Here is a 22,043-nt window from a genome sequence, read left to right on the forward strand (position 1 = left end):
TGGGTAAGTGTCTTCCTCTGCTTTCCAGTGCTGTTGCTCAATGATTGAAAACATAGAATGGAGAAACTTAAGAAAAATTGTCTTTTAGGCTGACATCATGTGAAAGAAGAAACCTCCTTTGATTGCAAGGGGTGTTAAATATATATATATACACACATGTTTGCATATGCATGCTATAGCATGCCATAATTTGTCCTCATTAAATAGAGCTCATAGTAAAAATGTTCTCACTATCGACATTGCAGCTGCGTCAGTTTTGGCCAAATGAGATCTAAATGAGCTTTCTCACAAGACCTTCAGGCCTGCATCTGATTTGCTTGAAATGGTAGTTGGTTGCCATCATCTTCATCTGTAGTACAGAATGTAATCAATTACCATTTAAAGTTTGGAAAGTAGCCTCCCTGAAACCTGTCATCTTATTCTGAAGCCAGTATGCTGTCACCTCCAGCTTGCCCAGGAAAGCAACTGCTACCCTGGAAAGCTCCATTTCAGTCAGCTTGGTCTGAAAACCTGGCAGCAGAGCTGGTCTGAACAGCCAGCTTTTACTTTGGCTGAAACAGTGGAGGAACACTGCAGTTCAGGCTGCAGTGAACTGTTGTTCCCAAAAGAAGAGAAAAGTAAAACTTTTCATGAACAATCCCATCTATTAAGGATTCAAATTAATGTTTCCTATTGCCCGGAGAGGGCCCCCCTCCCCAGGCTTGCCTGCTCACTTGGTGGTGCAGATATTTTATATGAAGTAAAATACTGCTAGCGGAGAAGCCTGAAGACAACCTGCCCTGGAATAACCCACAGCCTAGCAGGTAAGCCAAGTCTCCATCTCCTATTCCAACTCATTTGCTGTGAGCATTGACAGAGCCAGCAACAGTTCTGGTAGGCTAACCCTGACAATAGAAATAAGGCTGGTTTGTGAAGCTATGCAGCAAATTAATTCGACATAGTGTGAAAATTCTGGAACTGCTGGTTACAATTTCCTTAGGGATTTTCTGGTGTGTGTTTGTGCAAGTAACAATGGTTGGTCCGAGTAAAACTTCTGCTCCGTCTTTGAGGCTTGTCACACTTGAGGTGGCAGAAATAATAATTGTGTAACTAGTATTGACAGATTCTACTTTTCCTGTGTGCTAAAGAACATCCTAAAGCAAAGAACCCTTTGCCTTACAAGCTGGTCAAGATCCACTGTTGTTAACATGCATTTATTTTTTCACTGTGAAGTGTCTGTGAATAAATAGGTGTGGGTGTTTGTGAGGCACTTTATGGTTCAGTGCTTCTGTATGAAGCAGACTGCTTGTCAGGCCAATGTAACTGCTATGATTACTCCAAAGAGAAATACACTGGCGTGCCCATGATGTTCATAAGCCCCCACAGACTGACTGCTGCTGTCACGCTGCTGCTGGGGGACAGCCTGCGGGAAGCCTACGGATCCAGTGCTGTGCCTGGGTATCGCCACTCTGGACATGCAATGCTACCTGGATGTGATTTTTTGGGAGCACAGGTACCTTAGTGCATGGTCACCAGGTGAGGTGAAGGATTCCTCACTTGGATGGTTCCTGTGATGCACTGTCAGAGACATGGCATGTGCCATTGGTCGTGGAGGGGTTAAACAAAGCAAGGTAAGTGGAGCTTCTCTTATCACCTGGAGGCCTATTTCACAGCAATGCCTATGCTCCTATATTGCTAACCTGTCCTTAAAGAAACAAAACAGCAACAGTAAATAAAATGTGGATTAGCTGGTGATCCTGAATACATCTGCAGAATAGGAAACTACTTCAGTTTGCTCCTTTGTAGCAGCACCAAACTAGGAGATGGTCAGTTTGTGAACTTAAGGGTCGGGAGCTGCTGTTCTCTCAACCACAAGACGAAAGCAATGCGAAGCTTTCATGTTTTTTGAATTTACAAACTTCTTGGTTTTGAATTGACAACCTTCTAAAACTTTGCAGAATATAAACCTGACATTGCCCTAATGTTGTAACACTGGCTCTTCCCTGTTGCTGTTTGCAGAGCCCTTAAAATTAGCCCCTATGATGAGTCTGAGGACCATCTGTCAATCAAGTGATGTGGATGAGAAGGCTGGATCGATGGATTGTTTCCTGAGTGATAGTTTGGACCAGTTTGTCTTGTGTTACGGTTTGTCTGCTACCAGAACAATACAGTTATAAGTTCGAGTTGTAGCATTTGTAGCAAAGCCTGTCAATTATGATGCTAAGAGTGTACCAGAATTGACTGCTGTCTCAGCCATTAAATGTTTCTCTTAGCAACACATCGATCTTCATCCTTAAGAACTGAAAATGCACGGGTCAGACAACCATCTACTACAGGTTCCACTAGCCAACAACATAAGCTTAGGGGAGACCAGAAGAAAAGTACAAACATATACTGCTAATATTCCTCTGTTTCCCTCATTTCCAGTGCCTTGTGATATCTTGAGAAGCAGCAGCAGCTTTGTACTCTGTAGCTGTCAGTGAATTCTTCTGCCATTAATTTGCCATGGTGCTTTTAAACCCAGGTAAAATCTTGGCATTTATGGCTTCCAGGATCAAGGAGTTGCACAGCTTAACGCACAATGACAAGGTGTTAAGATAGTCTACTTGGCACCAGCTAATTCTTGCCATGCAGACCTGGCCAGCTTAAATCTCCGTGATCTAAACAAACTGATTTGAGGGTGGTTTTTCACCACGATTGTGGTGAAATTTGTACAAGCTTTCCAGATGTATTTCAGTGATGACAGTGAGGGGTATTCAATTGAATATAAACTGTATATGGGAGATGAAAGAAAATTGGATATAGGAGAAGGAATAATGTCTTACAATGCAGTAAAAATGCCGAGTTTGGGATGCTGCTTTGAGTCTTATGTAACTCATGAAGTATTTGCAGTGATAAGTCAGTCAGGTCTCAGCCCTCCTCCCTGACTGCATATTCTGTGATTTTCTAGCACAGTGAGCTGTACATGCTACCTTTAAATATAGTCATATATAATGCTTTAAAAAGCTTTAAGCTTAGCTGCTTTTTCCTGACAACTGAAAATAAGCCAACCTGTGAATACATCAGTAACTGCAATGCTGCTTCTGAAAGTCTTCAGTGGGCAGGGTCCAGACCCCTGTCACCTCTCCTGGTACTCTGCAGTGCAGGCAGTGGTGAGTGTGCTGAGACCAGGAGCCCTCCCAGTGCAGCAGCAGTTCCCAGACAACATGTTTAACAGAAGACTCTTGTAGGTGCCATGATGGAGAGACTGAAGGTGCTTAGGACCCTTCTGTGTGACTTAGGAGTGCTTGGTTACATCAGAAATGAAACTACCCATATTGCACAGGAATATTGCACAGGACTTCTGCACAAAGAGGCTTTCCACATTTTTCTATAGCAGAGGGACCATTGTGGGCTGGTTTGATTCTTGTATGATATACAGTGCATTGAACAACTCTAACACCATGCCTAGAATTTGAGATACACCCTTGTCATACAGCTGTGAATGAGCTTGAGCACAATCATAAACTGTTGTAGTAATTGTTACTCTTGATGTTAAAAAAATGGAGAAAAAAAGGCATGTCATTTTTCCCCTGAATATCTGCAGTGTTATTGATACGTACCTGTAAAGCATGATCAAAGCTCCTTGTTAGACTCTCCAGTATAAGCAAAAGATTTACATTATAAAGCGTTTTGAGCTATGACAGGCACCTAGTATCCCATTTCCCTCCCATCTGACATCCACTATGCTGCAGACTGCTCTCAGCTAGCAAAACTGCTGAGCACTTTCTCTCCCAGGAACCCTCTAGGCACAATCCCTGGCTTGCAGCAATTTCTACCATCCCTTAAAATACGCAGAAGATACAAAGGAGGTGGTGGGAGGGAAGCACCAAACATTCTGGTAACACATCAATAGGAAGGATTTTAAAATCATGGAAAGATTTAGCTTGGAAGAGGTATCATCTGGAGTCCAGGCTCCTGCTCAAAGCAGGGCTAACCTAAAACTTAGGTTGATCAGGACATTGTCCAGCTGAAAGTCTCCTAGGATGGATGTTCTGCACTCTCTGAATTACCTGTTCCAGTGATTCATCCATTCCACGGCAAAGAATTTTTAATTCCTGATGGAATGTCTTTGCTGAAACTTGTGACTATTACAATAAGCTGTGCCTGTTTGGCTGGTGATGAAGTATTTCATAGCAGCAAGAAAAAATCTTGCTCTCCGTACTGTTCTGTGTTGGTTCAGAAATACACATCTACATGAATCTAAAGTAAACTGAGAGGCCTGAGGTAAAAAAACTCCACTTTGTAATGACTGTCAGGAGATGGGAGGGACATCAGCATCAGGATACAGAAACGGACTCTTGCTATGGTTAAAGTTGAGTAACATAACATGTAACAACAGAAAGACAGGGGATGTTTAGGTTGGATATTGGGAAAAACTTCACCAAAAGAGTTGTCAAGCACTGGAACAGGCTGCCCAGGGAAGTAGTAGAGTCACCCTCCCTGGAGGAATTTAAAAGACATGTAGATGTGGCACTTAGGGACATGGTTTAGGGCAGTGTTGGGTTTACAGCTGGACTCAATCTCAAAGGTCTTTTCCAGCCTAAATGAATCTGTGATTCTATATAACATAAAAGTTGAACAGTGCTTAAATAAAAAGCAACTGTTGTGAGCTTAGCTTGGCATTTGCTATGCTTTTTTCTTGTTCTAATGAAAATCTGCCTTGTTCAATATCTGCTTCACTGACAGGGAGTGATGGCAAGTGCCATGCATGAAATCTGCAAGTGACTTTAAATAGGACAGTGAATCCATGGAGTAACTAACTAACTCATGGACACTGACAATTCAGTAACAGGGGCAAGAGTAGCAAGTGTTTTGACAGGAAGCTGATGAGACTGTGGGAAAAGAGAAGACACGTCTGTTTGTAGAACCTCCAGCCCAGGGATGTCAGCAAGGGAGTGTCTGCACCCAGAGACAGGGGGGACTCACACCCTCCCTGCCTCCTTCCCGGTGCTCCCTGCCTGTCACCTTCACCAGCAAGGGGATGAAAACCCCGCTAGCTGCCCGGGAGAGGGCACTGCTGCACTGCTTTTGGGATAATCTGAACCCTTTCCACGTTTTCCAACGGCGAGAAAAAGCCACTTCAGCCCTGCCTAGCCAAAGGCATCATAGTGCATCCGGGAAGACCTCATGTGATTAGAGACCCGGCTTCTGTAATTAGAGACCCTGCTCGGGTGATTAAAGGCCCGGCTAGGGTAATTAGAGACCCCCGTGTGATTACAGACCCTGTTTGGGTGATTATGCTATATCCTAACTGCGATGGGAGCTGCTGCTGCACCGTGTGGTTTAAATCATCAACTCTAGCATTCAAAGCTTGCCATCTGTATAGAGCACCCTGCAGAATTAAGATGTTCAAAGAAAGGTAAATAGCCTGCATCTGTTTTAAGAAAGGCACAACGAGCAGCAACTAAAATGTCCAGATCAGGAAGGCAGAGACACCATAGAGCCCAAGTACAGAAAAACCAGAATCAAATCCTTGAAGAGGTACAATTTAGAAAACAAACTTTTTATTTAAGTAAGTGATTGAGGAGAAAATTAACCATTTAACAGTTGTGTGTAACACGCCTGGCAAAGTAATTCGTGTGGTGGCACTTCGGTCTGAGGTAAACTGCAGAGCTGATGAAGCTTTTCTGTAGTATTTTCCATTATGCACCAAAGGACAGCCTTTTCGTTAGCAAAACGTGTTCATTTTTAAAAGGCAGGAAATTTTCATTTCATGAAAGCTGTTAAGACTGCTGAAGTGGGGCAATTTATTGCACAATACAGGTGCTCTGTACAGCCAGTAAGAACTACCTGCTTTGCATAACAAGAATTCCCATAGGAAATGTAATGAGCATAACAAAGTACGCTGCAAACAAAACAGTGTACAAGAAGACTAGCAACTGAAGTATAAAAAGCAAAACAGTAACTTGTTTTTGTCTCATTCTTCCTAAAAATAATAATTTGAAATCTGAGAGAAATGCAGAAAAATACATTTATAAAAATCTCTGTACAAATTCTAAAAAGTATACATAGCCTTGGAAGCACTAAAACATGACAAAAAAGAGAACAAATGTAATCTTCAGACATACCAATGCCATCTGAAGTCTGTTTATATATTCTTTGCATTTCTATCTACTTTTGTTAGTCCAAAGCAGCAATCACAAAGTATTAAGATCCAATCTACCACATTTAGGGCTCAAAAGCAAATGGTACTTCACAACTGTAATGAAACTTTACAGAGATACACCAACCTGGGCAACCAGCCTAGTGTGGATATGGTCTCGTACAAGTGTACTTTCCTCGGTTATATTCCTGATCTACCTCCCCTCCATATTCCCCAAGCTATCTGGAAGAGCTCATATTAAAGACTTCCTTGTTCCCCCTTAACAAAACCAAGTGGGAATGTTTTATTAACAGCTAAAGGAAGTCAGGATTGATTCTTGGTCTGTAGCTAAAGAAGATTTCTCGGTTATTATTGATGTTCTTCATTATTTCTCAGTAAAGCATCTCAGTAAGTATTTACAGCTGCTGAGATTTCCCAGGAGAATGCTTTGGTACTCTGTGTTCAGACAGCTCATATAAATGCTTTTACTACCTGTTGCCTCTTTTTTTTAGCATCTTGGAGTTTTTCCTTAGTTCAGGCTCACTTTCATGTGGACTCTGTAACCTCTCTCTGAAAGACATAAACAGGAAAAATAAAATTGTAGACAGAGTTTTTAAAATGCTATAATTCTCTCTCAAATTAATTCTGATAAGAGAAGGAAGGTGTTTCTTATATAACTTAACTTCTGCACTTGCCCTTTTCAGCTGCCTCTGCTGAGGCTGCCAAAACAAAGATGCATAAAGATAAACGTTCCTTTGTTGGGTCCCTGTTCCCTACACACGTATCCCTTGTTGGCTGTGGGAAAGGAGTGTGTGAAAAGGGTTGATGCCATCAGGGAAAGGAGCCATCTTCTGAAGTCAGTTGCAGGCTGAGGTCACTCAGGGGATAAATACTTTTCCCCAAAGGCCTGTGGCTCCCGAGAACCAACTGTTTGCTTTGCCTGTCAACAGGATTTTCTCTGCTCAATATATCAAGCCCCAGCGACCAGCTGGCTGGTTTGATCTGCCCGTAATAATCAGCTGGCATCTTTCAGGTTTGTAGCCATTTCTTCTCCTCTAGTTAGCACCCCAGCATAAGCCAACTGAAACATCTATCAAGAAAATCATTGTTAGAGCTGCTACCCTCATCAGCCAAAGACTGGCGCTTGCCTTTGTTCCTGAAATAAAGGTGGAAATTGAAAGCCTAAATACCACAGACCATATTTTGGTTGCTACATGTCAGCCTAGTTCCACTGGATTCACTTGTCTCTGCTGATTTATGCTGTCTGTGACTCAGGTTTTAAAAAACCTAATTAAAGGAAATTTGGAACCAGTATTTCTCATTTCTCTACCTAAACCCAAAGTTTTTTATAAAATACACAGCAGCACAGACAAGCAAACTCAGATGATTTTCCTAAATTTAAAAAAGAATATTGGGAAAAAAAAAGTCAAGTATATGTGAGAAGTAACCACTAAAGAAGCAGCTCAGCTAGTGCAGGCATTATATTTTGGGTGTGAGTGACATTTCTACTTATGAAATAGATTTTGTACTGCTGGATTTGGTGGGTTTTTTTTCATATACCGTATTTTTAGCCTCTACTGTACCTGCATGAGCCAGAAGTCAGTCCAGGGGGCTCTTGGATATTTTCATGAGAATCATCTTTTTCTGCTGATTCTGGTGACTGAAAGGTCTTCCTTTTTGTTTTTTCTCCTGAATTGCCAAATGCATGTGGATTTAAAAAAACAAACAAACAAAAAAGAATCATATAGTAGAGCTTGTTTGGTTTTGATTAACCTAAAGCAAAAAAATATACTCTAACACTTCATACAGACATGTTATCATTCCACTTTACATTAGTCTAGCATATTGGGTTTTTAGCATTGGTTAGTTCTCACAGGTCAGACCTTGAACTTTCATACTTGCTGAACACTGAATTTCCATGAGGTGCAACAGTTGAAAGCCCTGTCATATATTTTCCTGGTAAGTAATTGAAAATGGTTTTTTACTACCAGCAAACAAGAAAAGTTTTATTTGATTTGAATCAGAACAATCTGATGTTAAAAAGTCACCATTTTTAGGGCTTCAAGCTAAGTTCCCATGTGTCCCTGGGGACATGGTGTCTATCAGGGCAAACAGCCCTGCACACTTGAGGAACAAATGACTGGGGAAAGAGATTTCAATGTTATCTTGGCGAGTGACCTGCTTTTCCCTTTCCGGCAGCCATCTCACCTTTAAGCATCTTTCAAATGTAATGCCAAATGTTTCATTCTGGTAATGACAGAAGGACTGCATGGCTCAAAGGATGAGAATTTGTGTGCTCTACCCCAAATGTGGACCAGGAAACACAACTGCTATGCCGACAATTTGTCCCTAAGTATCTCTTGAATAATGAAGAAGTCTAAATTGTTAAAACTGCAGTAAACTCACATAAATAATTCAAGTTTCCTGATTCAGTAAGATTTTACTTTTGAGCATGTGTGTGGGAAGGTGATTCTTCCATTCTACCAGGAGGATGAAAGCTGAGTGATTAAGCTCTGCTGTCCATCCAAAGACTGAGTTATTCAGGTGAACAGAGTTGTTTCTAAAGAACATGATACAGACATAAAAAATAATTTTGGTTTGAGTAAGGTAAAGCCTTATCTCAGTGGACAGAATGTGATCTACTGGTTAAAGGAGTGAGGAATGGTGATGCTTATTTGCAGCTGTGCTACTAGCAAGCTGGGTGATCCTGCAGGGTTGCCTTACTTTTCTACAACCCAATTAGGGAAATGGCACTGACAAAAGATCTTTTTTGAAACTCCACTGTGTTTTACTGCAAAATACACACTAATACGTGGAATGATGTGGGGGTTTTTTAAACAATTCAGGATTGTACCAACCTACTGGCTTGCTCCTTTTGGAAGGCTGCTTCTTCACAGCCACTGGAACTCGGGCCAACACAGCCAGCTCCCTCACAAAGTCCTGCTCTGCTTCCTGCACACAAGAATAAACCAGAAGTCAGTTAACACAACACAGCTTGATTCTGGGTTATGTTATTCTACATGTGGCATGTCAAAAAAAGGCATATGTCATTGCAGAAACACAGGAAACACTATGGCTACCATCAGGGAAGCATTTCCTAAAAGACGGTGGTGAATCTTAGCCCTGATTTCAACTAGGACAGCAAAGAGACCCTTACAACCCCTCTAATGTTTTGCCATGGACTGCTTCAGATCCATGAGTCATTTTACCCTGATTTACCTTTAGCTGATTCTCCAGTTCAGTTTCTAGGTGATGCAATCCCAGCAGTTTCTGTTTCAGAGACTCCAGACGAATTTGCTGCTGCAGTTCAAACTGAGCCAAAACCTTCTTTTGCTGTAGCATCATCCTGGTCAAGACAAATTTAAAAGTACTGATGTTCAGTTCAAGTGAGGAATACAGTCCTGGCAAAGTGTTTTTAGAAGATTTTGTAGGGAGAAAGGCTCATTAACAATATCAGCCCATCCAGCTTCTGCTTGGACAAAAAGATCTGCACTAGATTTTTAGACAGATCTACTTATTTTAATAACTTGACTCTCCATAGGATAGAAGCTCCTCTCGAAGGAATTGCAGCAGGAATTTGGGTTGTCCATGCCTAGACTTTGGGAGCTGGAGTTCAGCTCTAATGGTTTTGAAGTCTGCTTTCAAAACCATTGTATGTTTCTAAAGCCAGCTTTACTGTCTGCTTGCCAAAGAGACAAGCTGTTAGAAGATCAGGTGTGAGGATAAGGGATTAAGAATTAGGCATTTCATCTGGGGCTTTTCAGCACTAGATTGAGAATGAGCCAGAAACGTGGTAATTCAAAACTTGGCAATTGACAACATTGACAACTATATTCTTTGCTTGTTTTACTCTGCTGGTTAAAGATTAATAACAGTAGAACCTGAATGGCTGCAACTTTGCTGAAACTGTATTTCTTCTATTCTCTTGCCTGATGTACCTTGAAGCAATGCTGTCAATCACCCATCACGTTCCTCAGGGAAGGAGATAACACAAATTGTTTCTGACATCTACACATACTGCAGTTGCTATTCTACTGGCCAGTGCTTAGAGAAGGTCAGCTTGCAAAATGTGCTTTTCGAACTCACACTCATAACCTTGCACCAAGAGCAAAAGGAAATAAAACAATGTTACGTTTCATAGAAGTTAGACAGATTAATGGAAATTTTGTCATTAATTTACACAGGACTGGCCTTTAACTGTAAACGAAATCACAATGGCAACAGGAAGATGGGTTTGCTATGATGGTTATGAGACCAGCTTAGATATTGAATAGTTACATTCTTCAATACCAAACTTCTGCTTGCATGAAGGCCAATTTGATTGTATTTTGTTTTAAGACACTAGAATAGATTATGGGAGAAAAAACTGAGACAACAGCTGAAAGTGAATTTCTACGTCAGAATAAATGATAATTTTTGTAATGAATAACTAACAGATCTTTTATGAAGCCCTTTACTACACGAATTCATCTCTATACCAATTCAAACAAGGATGAAAAACAGAAAGTGGGCAATGATTTGTTTCAATTTAGAAGTAACAGAATGTCTAAAAAAAGAATTAACCTCTTTACAATGTCAAAACTGCAGCTGGTGTTTTGTTTTGTGTAAGAAACCAAGAGTAAATAAATAAAATGATTACAAAAATATATCATGTGCATGCCATGTCATACAGCTTTTTATGACAACTTATTCCTTTGGAATTGCACTGTTTTTTGTCTGGACTCTATGTTTCATAAAATCAGTAATGAATTAAATATGATTTTTATTTAATTAACATTTGAAGGATTCCACTCTAAATTTAGTGCAAGTAATCTTGATTGTCCGAGGTATTTACTGAAATCCTATTGCCATTTTGAGCATTATTTATGCTTCAAACATTTTCTCTTCATTATGGTGTATGTTTACTCAACAGCAAACTAACAAACACTTTTGATGTTCAAAGCAGAAAGGATGGATCGCAATGAATTAGACAACATTGGTTCCCATCTTACATTTATGTTACATTTCTTTTAAAATTTGGCATATGTTTTGGCACTGGTTTTCATTCTCTCTTTTCAAACTGTCTATGTATAGTTCTTCAGTCTGTAATTAATGAGCATCAAAAAGTTTATTTAATAAGAAAGTAATTCTCAAGATCAAAGGGCAGACGTAATTTGGCAACAGATATTTGTTTTCCATCAAAGACGAATATAAAATGCAAACCCAAGACATTTATTCAGCTAGACATTTATGCAGATCTGCAAACACTCACATTTAAATAGTCAGCAGTGCTGCTGCCTGCTCTTACCTTTGATGGACTGTGGATGATACGCTCAAGAGGCCTTTGGTCTGTTTTTCTTTCAATGCCAGTTCACTCTCTTGTTTCTTCTTAAGTCTGTTCCTTTCACTTCTTTCTGCTGAAATAATGTTTTTGTAAAATCTTCTGCTTAAAATCACAAAATGAATTGTGGCAACCTTACATTTTGCATCAGCACAAATTAATCCTTGTTCTAGGTAGTCTTTCAAAATTACTGCTCCTTACGGATATTGAGTACTTCTTACACACTCTTGCTCTGCCACTGTGATCTATTGCACAGTTTGTGCATCATTTAGCTGAGATGTCACTGAATTCCTATTCTTATCAACTTCTCATACTAGGTTAACTGATTAACATGGAATTCAAAGCAGACATTCTATGAAAAGTCCTTGATGCCTTAAGCAAGAACTGTAATACCTAAATAAAAAATTCAATATAAAGAAAACCTTCACTTGGAGGCCACTTAGTCCTGGGAATGCCTAACTTCACTAAATGGCCACTCATTTGATGGTAAAGTATTTGGGGTATTTTGTCATATGGTCACACTCTGTAACTCGGTGTTTATCTGCTGACCAGGCTCCTGACTCTTGCTCCTGAAGTCCTGCCTAGCAGCAAAGCTTGGGGTATGTCTCACAGATAGGACCAGTTTCCTTGCACCACTGCTTTTAAATAAAACACTGAAGGAGAGGGGTAGATAGGTACATGACAGATTAAGGTACACAACATTCATTTAGGGAGTATCCAATGTTTTCTAAACACTCAGAGGTGCTGACCAGGCACCCTTCCTAGTGAAGACACCATCAGGGAGCAGTTACTGAATGTACTCTGGGCTGGGTTGCCCTGGCTGGAGGAGGGGAGGTATTCTCTACCTTTTTTCCTGTGACTGTGCCAGACGGACCAAAAATTCAGATTTACTAGGTCAAAGGATGCCCAAAGAAGCAAAATCTTCTAGCCTGACATTAAGGACAGTTACTGGGAGAGATGAGCCTGGCATTATGGTCCTAACTCCCATTTAGCTATGACTGAAGTACATTAGAAATTTCTTATATGGCCATTCTAACACCAGGGCTATCACACCTACTATGTCAGTAATACACTACTGTGGCTCTATTGCCAACGCTGTTCTTTCCATCTTGTGTTTTAGAGAGGGAAGTTATGAGAGTGTCTGGTGAGGAGGATCACACTCTTGGAGATCACCTGACAGATCAACCCCTTCTGAAGAGGAAGAAACATGGATGTTCTGCCTCCTGGCTGAGCTTGGATGGAAAGTATTTGGCTGGCTGGCAGGACTTAAAGTGTCCTGGCTGTGCCTGGGAGCAGAGCTCCAGGCTGTTAAGAATCACAGAGAGAAATATAAGTGCTTCTGGGGCCAACAGAGCAGCAGAAATGCGAAAAGAGTGGGGCTCTACATCACAAATTTGGACTTACTTTGGTTAAAGAAGGATTTAGATGTACTAAAGCATCAAAGTCCCTTCTTAGATAGTAGTGCTTAAGCACCAACAAAGCTGAAGCAGTTATCTGTTGATACTGAAAATCTCAGCTGCGCTACAGTATGTACATGTGGGTTTGCAGTACTTTTTCACTGTAGCAGTTTGTTTGATCTGTGAATTTCAGCTGGGTTTCTCTGGCCACCCAAATCTAAAACACTCCTGCTTTTATTACCAACATAAGTACTCTCATCCTGTAAGCCTGTAGGCTTACATTGCAGCAGAATAATTTTCTTTTTCTTCAGTTGAAAAGAAAATGTGCTCTGCTTACACATGGTATTTTCTTCCTTGTAGTTCATGGAACACCAATACACTGAAACAGTAATATATCCACACGAACTATAGGAGAAAAAATAATCTAAATGAGCAATCACCAGAAAGCTGACTGTGGTTCTAGTGTTCTAGTATTCTAGACTTACAACCTAACTGGGAGACCAGTCGAGAGCAATCTTTAAAGAATGATGGAGCACAACACTGGTGTGTAATGACATCCATCTCAACTCAAATCAGAGAAGCATTCTGGTCAAGGTTTCAGTTTTAATTCCTGCTTAAAGGAACTCAAATCAACGGGATTTTAGACACTGTAGTCAGGGCCAAAGAGTTCTTTGGAAGGACTTTGTGAGAACTCAAGTAACTGACTGCCTTGCTAGCTCTCGATGCTAAAATACGGATTGTCAAAAATCCCTGCACAGATTTTGCCTTACCCTACAAATTCAGCTTCCAATATTAAAGTCTTCAAGATTCACAACAGTGCAGTACAGAACAGATTGGTTCTATCTTACAACCAGTGAGCGTATCTAGCTACTATTGGGACTCACAAATCTTTCCTACCAACACATCTCTGGATCTCATCCTTGAATGGGTACGCCTGTTCCTCTTCAAAAACTCTGTTCTGCGGTTAAAGAGTCTTTTCTACTTAAAATTGCTAACTCTAGTTTTAGAAGAAAAACAACCCAAGATTCCATGTGTCTCAGATACTTAGCCCCTGATGCTATTGCCATTTTGCTAACTTGCTAACTTCATTTAACAGCAACAGCCTTTATATCCTGGGGAAGGGAAAGTATTTACAAAATAAATCAATAATCACAGCCTGCTTTTGTTCTCCTCTCCTAAAGGAACTGAGCAACTAAAAATAATTCCAAGAGAAACTGCCTGTATTTATGTGAGATCCAGCAGTTTGTGAATCTCTTCAGCAGTTTCACAACCTGTGAGAGGGTCATGGTTGACAGATAAGAAGCAATGAAGTATCTCACAGAGTGTTCCAGGATGGACATGCTTGGCTTTTTGGTGTCTCCTCTAATGCAATTCCTCAGCTTGAGGCACAGCAACATTTCACTGAGCCAAAAAAAGGAATAAATAGAAGAATCTGCTGCACAAAGCTGAGGGTGATCACCTCAGAGGAAGCAGACTGTCTGCCAATTATGTTTATGTTTTCTAACATGGAAGCAAGGATTGCAAACCAGATCTCCTCCCTTCTAGGGAAAAGGTCACAGGTGCCTGTCATCTCTCCCCCTATGAATATTAGATTGATTAATTTTATTTGCATATATTAGTATGAAAGTTGAATAGTGTTTATGGTTGACGTTGGCTGTACAACCCAACACTTGTACAGCTCTTTGCTTTCTAAATTCTTCTGCTCTGTGTTGAGGTTTAGAGCACCAGAAAATCAACTGCTGGTGGTTGCGACTATGGTGGTACCTCCAATCTTAGCGTAGTGAACCACAGTTTGTAGTTAAAATACAACCTCCAACACCTGGTCATTGTTCTGTGCGTGTGTCTGTACCTAACTTTGAGTAACAGGGTCCTGAATCTATGACTGTAATTATTACTAAAAGCAGTTCTACTGCTTCTCCTTCAAAGATGGAAATGGACCTACATGTTCATTTTGCTTTGTTGCTTACTTTAAATAACAGATTTCTGTTCTTTCTACAGTGGTAAGAACATTAATTTATCTGTTAAAAAACCAGAATTATCTTATATTACTATATTACTACTAATATATTGATATATTAATATAAATATATTATTGATATTATCAATATCATACATACCTTGTAAGGATTTCAACTGTTGAAGCTTTTTCTCTTCATAGCCTTCTGTGATTTTTCCTAATTCCTGATAGTAGTTTTGCACCAGTCTGTTGATATTATTGCTGGTCCCATACACACTTTCAACAGCAGCTTCCACCAGTCTCTCCTGTATTACACAGTACAAGACACAATTAATTTTCTAAGTCCAAAACTGAAGTGTTTTGTTCTGTCTAAAACTGAAGACCCCATCTAATTTTGCACGTGCACATAAAATTGTGTATTTCATGCTTTGAAAATGTGGCAGACTGAGATGCTGGAAACCAGCTATTTCTACTGATCCATCAAACACTTCAAGATGAAAAATTATAGTAAAATCTTTCTTATGTGTGTCACCTCCATCTGGGAAGGGAACATCCTCTATCTGTTCAATCTTTATATCTGATTTTACCTGTCAACCCGACTGCCAGCAAAGTAAATCAATATGTGTGAAAGTACTACAACTTTCCATTATACAGAAAATCCAAATATTTACTTTGGAACAATTTTATTAACCTATGAAGCAAGTTTTATTTTTGATTATTTATCTATGAATTAATATTAAGATGTTAATATACAAATATTATTGATTAAACATAAAACCTTCATCAATAGATAACCATGTCCATTTCTTCCTCATTTTTGTTATTTTCTGTCATCAAGAACTCTCTCAATTTTTTTGATATTCCAGGGCTTGGATTAATAAAACCTGTTTTGGCTGTTATAGCAAGTCACTAGAAAAAACTGTACTTCTACTTAAGTGTTGTGAATAATTTGCAAGGTATTTTCAGTTTTAACACAGGTTATAATGGTCTCCTACTGATACTTTTAGGTACAGGGTAATGTGTAAATGAAATTGCCTTTCATTTTAGCAAAGTAGCACTCGTTTTGTTTGGAAAACTGCTGTTGAACATTTCCATACCTTGAAGTCCTGTCCATCACCTGAACTCTTTTTTCTAGCTTCCCGTCGGGCATGCTGCAGCAACGTCTGCCCAATCACCTGCTCCATGTGCTGCTGAAGAAATTGAAGAGCGTCTTGGATTTCTGTGACTAGCTGCTGGTGAAATTCTAAATGGATTTGCTGTGTTTCTTCCTCAAGCTTCTCTTCCTCTTCCAGAATGTGGGACTCCTGGTAATCAGACAAGCAGAGAGCAATGCTGTTTAAATATATTGATAAACTTAGTCACTTTTGCTTTAAAAGAAAGTCCTACACCAACCCAGAATGCTACTGTTTTAATACTTAGAATAATCTCATTTCCAGTAGAAGTTTATCTACAGTAGTTTAAGACATTTGTCTGTCTTTTTGCAACAAAACTATTGCTCCTGTCCTGATGCATACCAGTACAGCTGCATCCTGTCCCATTAGTCATTTCCAAGTGATGTATTCCCATCTATGTCATCTGACCTGTTGAATTTGGTCCTATTTCTATTAAAAATACGAACAATCTAGGTCAAATATCCTGAGTCCAGTAAGGGATAATTGTGGATGCCTCAGTAAAGTGCACATGTACAAGGCATGTATACAATTATGCACCTGGAATACATGTACAGTTTGTGCGGTCTAGCTGAAAAAAAGTTGGTCTATTGGTGCTTACAGCCCTTGGGAGAGGTCATGAATGTGTTTAATAGCACTTGGGAAACCATTTGCACTCTTGGCATCTACAGCATCCCGTGGTGATGAGTTCTACAGCTTAACTACACACTACTTAATTTTGAACCTGCCATCTAATAGCTTTGACCAGTGCTTTCTTCTTTTATCAGTAACAAGAAATGAGAAAGAAGTGAAAAATTCTTCCCTATTCACATATTTTATGCCAGTTTTAAAACCTATGATATTCCAGAAGATCCCTCTTTCTTAGGCTGAAGAGTTCCAGTCTCTTGAGGTCTTTGGACCATCCTTGCCACCATTTTCTACGCTTCTTTTTAAATCCATTTTCCCTCTGAACTCTTTGTAGCACACCATAGTGTGCTCCCAGATTGATCTGTTCTGTCTTCCTTACATGAATCAGTCTTCCATAGATTGCCTTCTGCTGAGCTGCTGATGTCCCTCTTATATTAATATTCTCATTTAAGGCTAAATAACATTAAATTATTCTGGGGAATTTGTCAGTACCTATGATTCCCTCTTGGAAATAAGAAATGCAAGTAGAAAAAGAATCTGCTCTGCCCACTTTCATCTGTGGGAAATAACAACGTCCCTACTAATGCTGGGTTACTTTGACATTTCTTTATTTATAGCTCAGATATATTTTTTTGAAGGGTTTTGGTTTTTAGACAGTTGGAATGTCATTGAACCATTTCTCTTTTTTTTCTTTAAGAGACCCAATGTTGTGTTATGATGTCCAAGCTAGGATTCTTTGGTATTGTTTTACATTTTAAATGAAATCAACAGATTGACATGACACTGTCTACCAGTCTAAAATTGGCACAAGCTAAAATTAATTCAGACAACATGGTTTATCTAAACTCTGGTTGAGTGTCTATAAATTAACCTTTTCCTTAACTCCATATACATTGCTTCTAGTTTTGGAGGTTGTTCGTAACAGTTTTTTTCTCTTTGACTTTTCACAACTCCACACCTATGCCCTACTTCTTTGGCAGCAAGGATCTTGTAGGTGTGTTTTTAGGCACTTCCTTGTGAGATGGGTTTTAGCTAGCCTTGGAAAGAGGCTGTAATGGAGAGAGGCCAAAGGAATGGTAATACCTGGGGACATTTCATTTTTGTTAAGGAACATAGTGATTGCATCAAATAACATCCCTGTGGAAGCTAAGTGAGAGGGAGTAGTGGAAAGCACTTAACAAGAGGAATGCAGTCATATGTATTTGTATTTTGTCATTTTACATTATATCTCTATTGAAGGTTAATGAGGTTTTGAGGTTTTCACACTTAACAGCAACTACTTCAATATAAGTACCAAATATGAAAATGGCAGCAGACAGAATTTCCTTATTCCTTTGCCAAGCGGAGAACTAGCGTTTATATTACACAAATCAGAATTAGTCGACACAAAATATTATCTCTCAGCTAATTACACAGTGACAGCATGGAGCACAAAGCTGTGAGGTGCTGGATGAGTTCAACTCCTACGTACAGCAGCAGTGGGCTGGACAGGGGCTATGACAGACACCTGCTAGGAAGGTCCTCTGAGGTTGAAATCTGAAACTTGGTGTTGTTTTAGGTAAATCTGCAATGCAGTAAGTAAATAACCAACAACACTTAATGGATTAACCCTAAAAAACATAGTCACAAGCAGATTTGAAAGCGACTTGTGAAATATCAAGTCTAAAAATCCCTTAAACTTTCTCCCATCTCCTTGACCTACAGGAGCCAGGTTATTTTGAAGGATGTCAGGGAATGGATGCTGAGCAACTCGTGGACAGAGGAGGAAAAAAAAAAGAATGAAAAATTATGACAGCATAGAAATATTTGCTAGGTCTGGTGGAGGGAAGAATTTCTCTGATGCTCAAGGAAGAACTTTTCAATTGTGTATTATGACCCCTAGCAGGATAAGTATGAGCTTATCCTACCCTGAAGCAGTAAGTTGTGTAGAAGTCCTTTATACACACTGGCATGCCTTCTTTCAATAATATTTTCATATAAAATAAACAGCTAAATAAGCTTGCCAAGATAGCATATATCACACAGCTAGCCAGTAGGTAAAAGTATTAGGGGATACTTCTGCCCAAGCTACACCAGGCACACTTGGGGACCTCCTATGCCAGTAGTTGTTGCATTTTTGATAGAGAGTATTTTCTTTTCTATTTGGAACTCGAACATTTTTATTTTCGAGATCTTCTACAGCTACTTCTAATGCCAGGTATCATAGCAGAGGAGAACTCTGGAGAAAATCCACCCTGACACTGTGCCTACCAGTGCCTTCTGTAACTGCCACTGGTCCTCATCTTGGCAGGGGGAGGATCCCTTCTGAAGGCTATGTTGCTGTCTCAGTTCCTGAAGCAAGCTCTTCTTTCTGGACAGTCTCATGCGGGCCAGGGCTGCCATTCCAACTCTTCGGAGCGTTAGCCTTCTGAGTACTGAACACAGCAGAAGTCGGTGTTTTTGCAATATATAGTTAACAGACCTGTAAAAAGGACCATTAAAAATCAGTCAGCTAAGCTGTGCGTGATTTGGCACACCTGCGTTGAGCAAAGTCACTGCTTAAAGACCACAGGAATTACTATTCACCCTGCATAAGGTCTTCTCATACAAAGCATGCCTTCGAAAGCTGCTCAGGTGTAAAGAATGAGTATTGCTGTGATGGACTTCTAGTTCTGTCACACTGAAGTTAAATAAAAATAGGAAGAAAATAGATAAATAATCATCTATAATTACATAAAGAAAGTTTTTTTTAGTAAGATACTTGAAATAAGATGAAAAGAGAATGTAATCAGAACTACAGGAAAGTTATTTCAAGAAAATGAGGGACAGCATATCTTGGATTAACAAGGAGGCACGCTCTGAGGAGACATCTAAGAGGCTAACTTTAGCTGGCAGGGCAGACATGGCTGAAGCAAGTTTGTGGTGAATTCTAAACAGGAGAGCAAATTTTGAGGTTGATCCTGGACCAGGTGACTGAAATCTCTGTGCACATTTGGGATGACATTGTGCCTGATCTAACTTGTGTGCATGTATAAGTTATATGGCATTGTGAGCTCTCTAGATACATGTTGGGAAACACTGAAGTCAGAGAATGTGAAAACGTAAGGTTTAACTGAAAAGTAGAGCCAAAATAAAGGAATGCAAAGGCAATTATACCAATATTCCAAATAGACAAGTCTTCAAACGCTTTGATCTTTGGTAATGTGAAGACCATGGTAAATGAAGGTATTTGATATCCTAATCAAAGCAAGGGAGATAACACAGAAATGTGGGGTTTTTTTGAGAAATACTTCTATTGAAGAGATGTTTAGCTGTACAAAGATGAGATAAAACTAACAGTTTCCTTGCTACAGATAGCAAGAGAGGAGTTATTATCATGCAAAGTGATAGTCAGTGCTATTGTAACAGAAAGCAAAGGTAGAGCTGAATGCTGCCAGACTGAACATTTTATCTTGAAGAATATCCAACTCCAATGTGACATACAGCATGCAAAGAGGCTGGTTCAAGATGAGAAATCACTCACCCAGGAGTAGATTCAGAGAAAGCACACGACTTTACAAATTACAGAAGACTATTTTTTCTACTTACCAGAAGTCATGATATCTGTTTTTTAAAATTTGTTTTTGATACTCAGACATAAAACTACAGTAACTGCCTCTCTGCCTGAAGATGCTTATAATCCCTCAACACTGCTTTCCACAGTGTAATGTACAGAAGATTTTATCTGTGCATGCAGTAGTGGAGTTTTACCCCATTGCTTACTGATAAAACCATGCTTACTCATCACTGAGGCATCCGAGCCTGCTTACGACACCTTGAATTATCTTCTCTTGTTTCTCAGACAGGTGCTTTTGCATCACAGCAGACAGAGCATATTCCTTCATCCATAGCTAAAAGGAGGGGGGGAAATTTAAAATTGTAAGATACTCTGATTTCAGTCTAGTCACACTAAGAGACAGGGGTTTATTTCACGTTATTTTGCTAAAAACAACCATCCCCCTCTTTCAAGAAACAAACACATGCTGAATTAAAATAATTCTGCTGAAGAATACTGTTTTCTCAATGATCACAGTCTTAAACACAGCTCACTGAAAAGAAAGGGAGGCTTTGCACTGGTTTGGCTCAACCCTGAGCTGTGTCTCCTACAGATTTTACAGTTGCAACAACAGAAGAACAAGAGAAAAAGAACAATATGGCACAAAATATTGCATTGACTCTTATCCTTACCAGCAGGTTGCAGTGGTTTTTCTTTCCCCCCCTAGTAGAGAATGTAGATTTATTTTCATTGAACAAAATAAAGATATCATCTGCCATCACACTTTTGTGTATAGTACACAGTGCTAATAGTTAGAAATGGCCACTGTGTGATGAGGTTTATGGACTGCAACTTTACAGCTCCTTCAGGGTGATATTTAGATCAAGGAATTTAATCTTTAAATATTTTGATGGATTTGCCATTAGACTGTAAACTTTTGGAGATATGGACTTAAGATTTCGTTTAGCGTATTGCTAGAATTTAAGGAATAATAAGCCATAAAATGAGATGGTTCTTAAGGAGCAAACCCTGTTACTGTTAGATGAAGAGTATATTTAAGGCTACACTGGCAGCTGAATAAATGCAGGTTGCCTGCACGTGTATGCAAAGCCCTAAATTAAATATAATACTCAGGCTCCCTGACAGCTTCAATTTATGTTCTAGTCTCATTCAAAACACGAGGGAATAAATGTTATACTACTGCAGACAGCAAGGTTTCACTAAATCAGTATGTGTAACAAAGAATTAGATGCATAATTGCACAACTGTTAGTGCTAAGAATTAGGAGTAGTACTGGGCCTTCCTACTGGATTTGATCTTTGGTCTTTTCTCTGGGAAGCAGTGACTGTGCAGGAGAGAGTCTTTATCCATGAGCACAGAATGAACTCCCCTAGGAACTGCAGAACATCAGAAACCACATCATCTTTGGCTTTAAAATTAAAATGTACTTCTTTCTTGGACAGCACCTTCTCTGTAGGATACACAGCAACACATCTAATTGACCCCTTTCCACGCAGTAAACCTTACCAGCACACATGCTCCTCAGCAGGATGCCTGAGAAGGATGGGTATGGAGTCAACACCACATGACAGATGGAAAGAGTGCTGCTGAACATGAGAAGCACAGCCCAAAATCTGTACGGTGTCGGGGAGCCCATCAGGCTGCTCTTGGAAAGAGCCGCAAGATGTACCTGTGTAGCCAGACCTCAAATTATGTGAGTCTAGGCAATGCTTAAAATCACAGAGCACAGCTGAGCACAGTGCCTTCTCTGACTGCATGCTTCAAGTGTCAAATTAAGGTCTATCAGGTCTCCAGGTATTATCATGACAGATGGCAAATACTTGCTTGAAGTAATAATAACTGCATCAGTATTTCCCTTTAGCAGCTCTGTGGATATAGCTTCCTAGTGTTTCATACCTCTCTGCATATGCTTTGTAGATCTGCCACATTGTGTAT

General features: G+C 39.7%; 1 protein-coding gene across 5 annotated transcripts in view; it reads right to left on the reverse strand.

Moving 5' to 3' along the window:
• Positions 1-5,494: 5,494 nt before the first annotated feature.
• The window catches only part of EVC (EvC ciliary complex subunit 1), a 54,827-nt gene continuing 38,278 nt past the window's right edge, over positions 5,495-22,043 (reverse strand). For 4 of the 5 annotated variants that reach the window (XM_030493344.2, XM_030493345.1, XM_030493340.1 and 1 more), the window contains exons 13-21: positions 20,333-20,442; positions 18,824-19,034; positions 15,875-16,081; positions 14,938-15,082; positions 11,391-11,499; positions 9,323-9,449; positions 8,962-9,055; positions 7,687-7,792; positions 5,495-6,673 (exon numbers count right to left, since the gene is read on the reverse strand). In XM_030493344.2, coding sequence (XP_030349204.1) covers positions 6,592-6,673; positions 7,687-7,792; positions 8,962-9,055; positions 9,323-9,449; positions 11,391-11,499; positions 14,938-15,082; positions 15,875-16,081; positions 18,824-19,034; positions 20,333-20,442 — 1,191 coding nt within the window. In that variant the 3' untranslated portion in view covers positions 5,495-6,591. The remainder of the gene's footprint in view (positions 6,674-7,686; positions 7,793-8,961; positions 9,056-9,322; positions 9,450-11,390; positions 11,500-14,937; positions 15,083-15,874; positions 16,082-18,823; positions 19,035-20,332; positions 20,443-22,043) is intronic. The other variant, XM_030493341.1, reaches the window with a different exon arrangement.

This window comes from Strigops habroptila, chromosome 7 (genome assembly GCF_004027225.2).
Source record: "Strigops habroptila isolate Jane chromosome 7, bStrHab1.2.pri, whole genome shotgun sequence".
NCBI classification, from domain to species: domain Eukaryota; kingdom Metazoa; phylum Chordata; class Aves; order Psittaciformes; family Psittacidae; genus Strigops; species Strigops habroptila.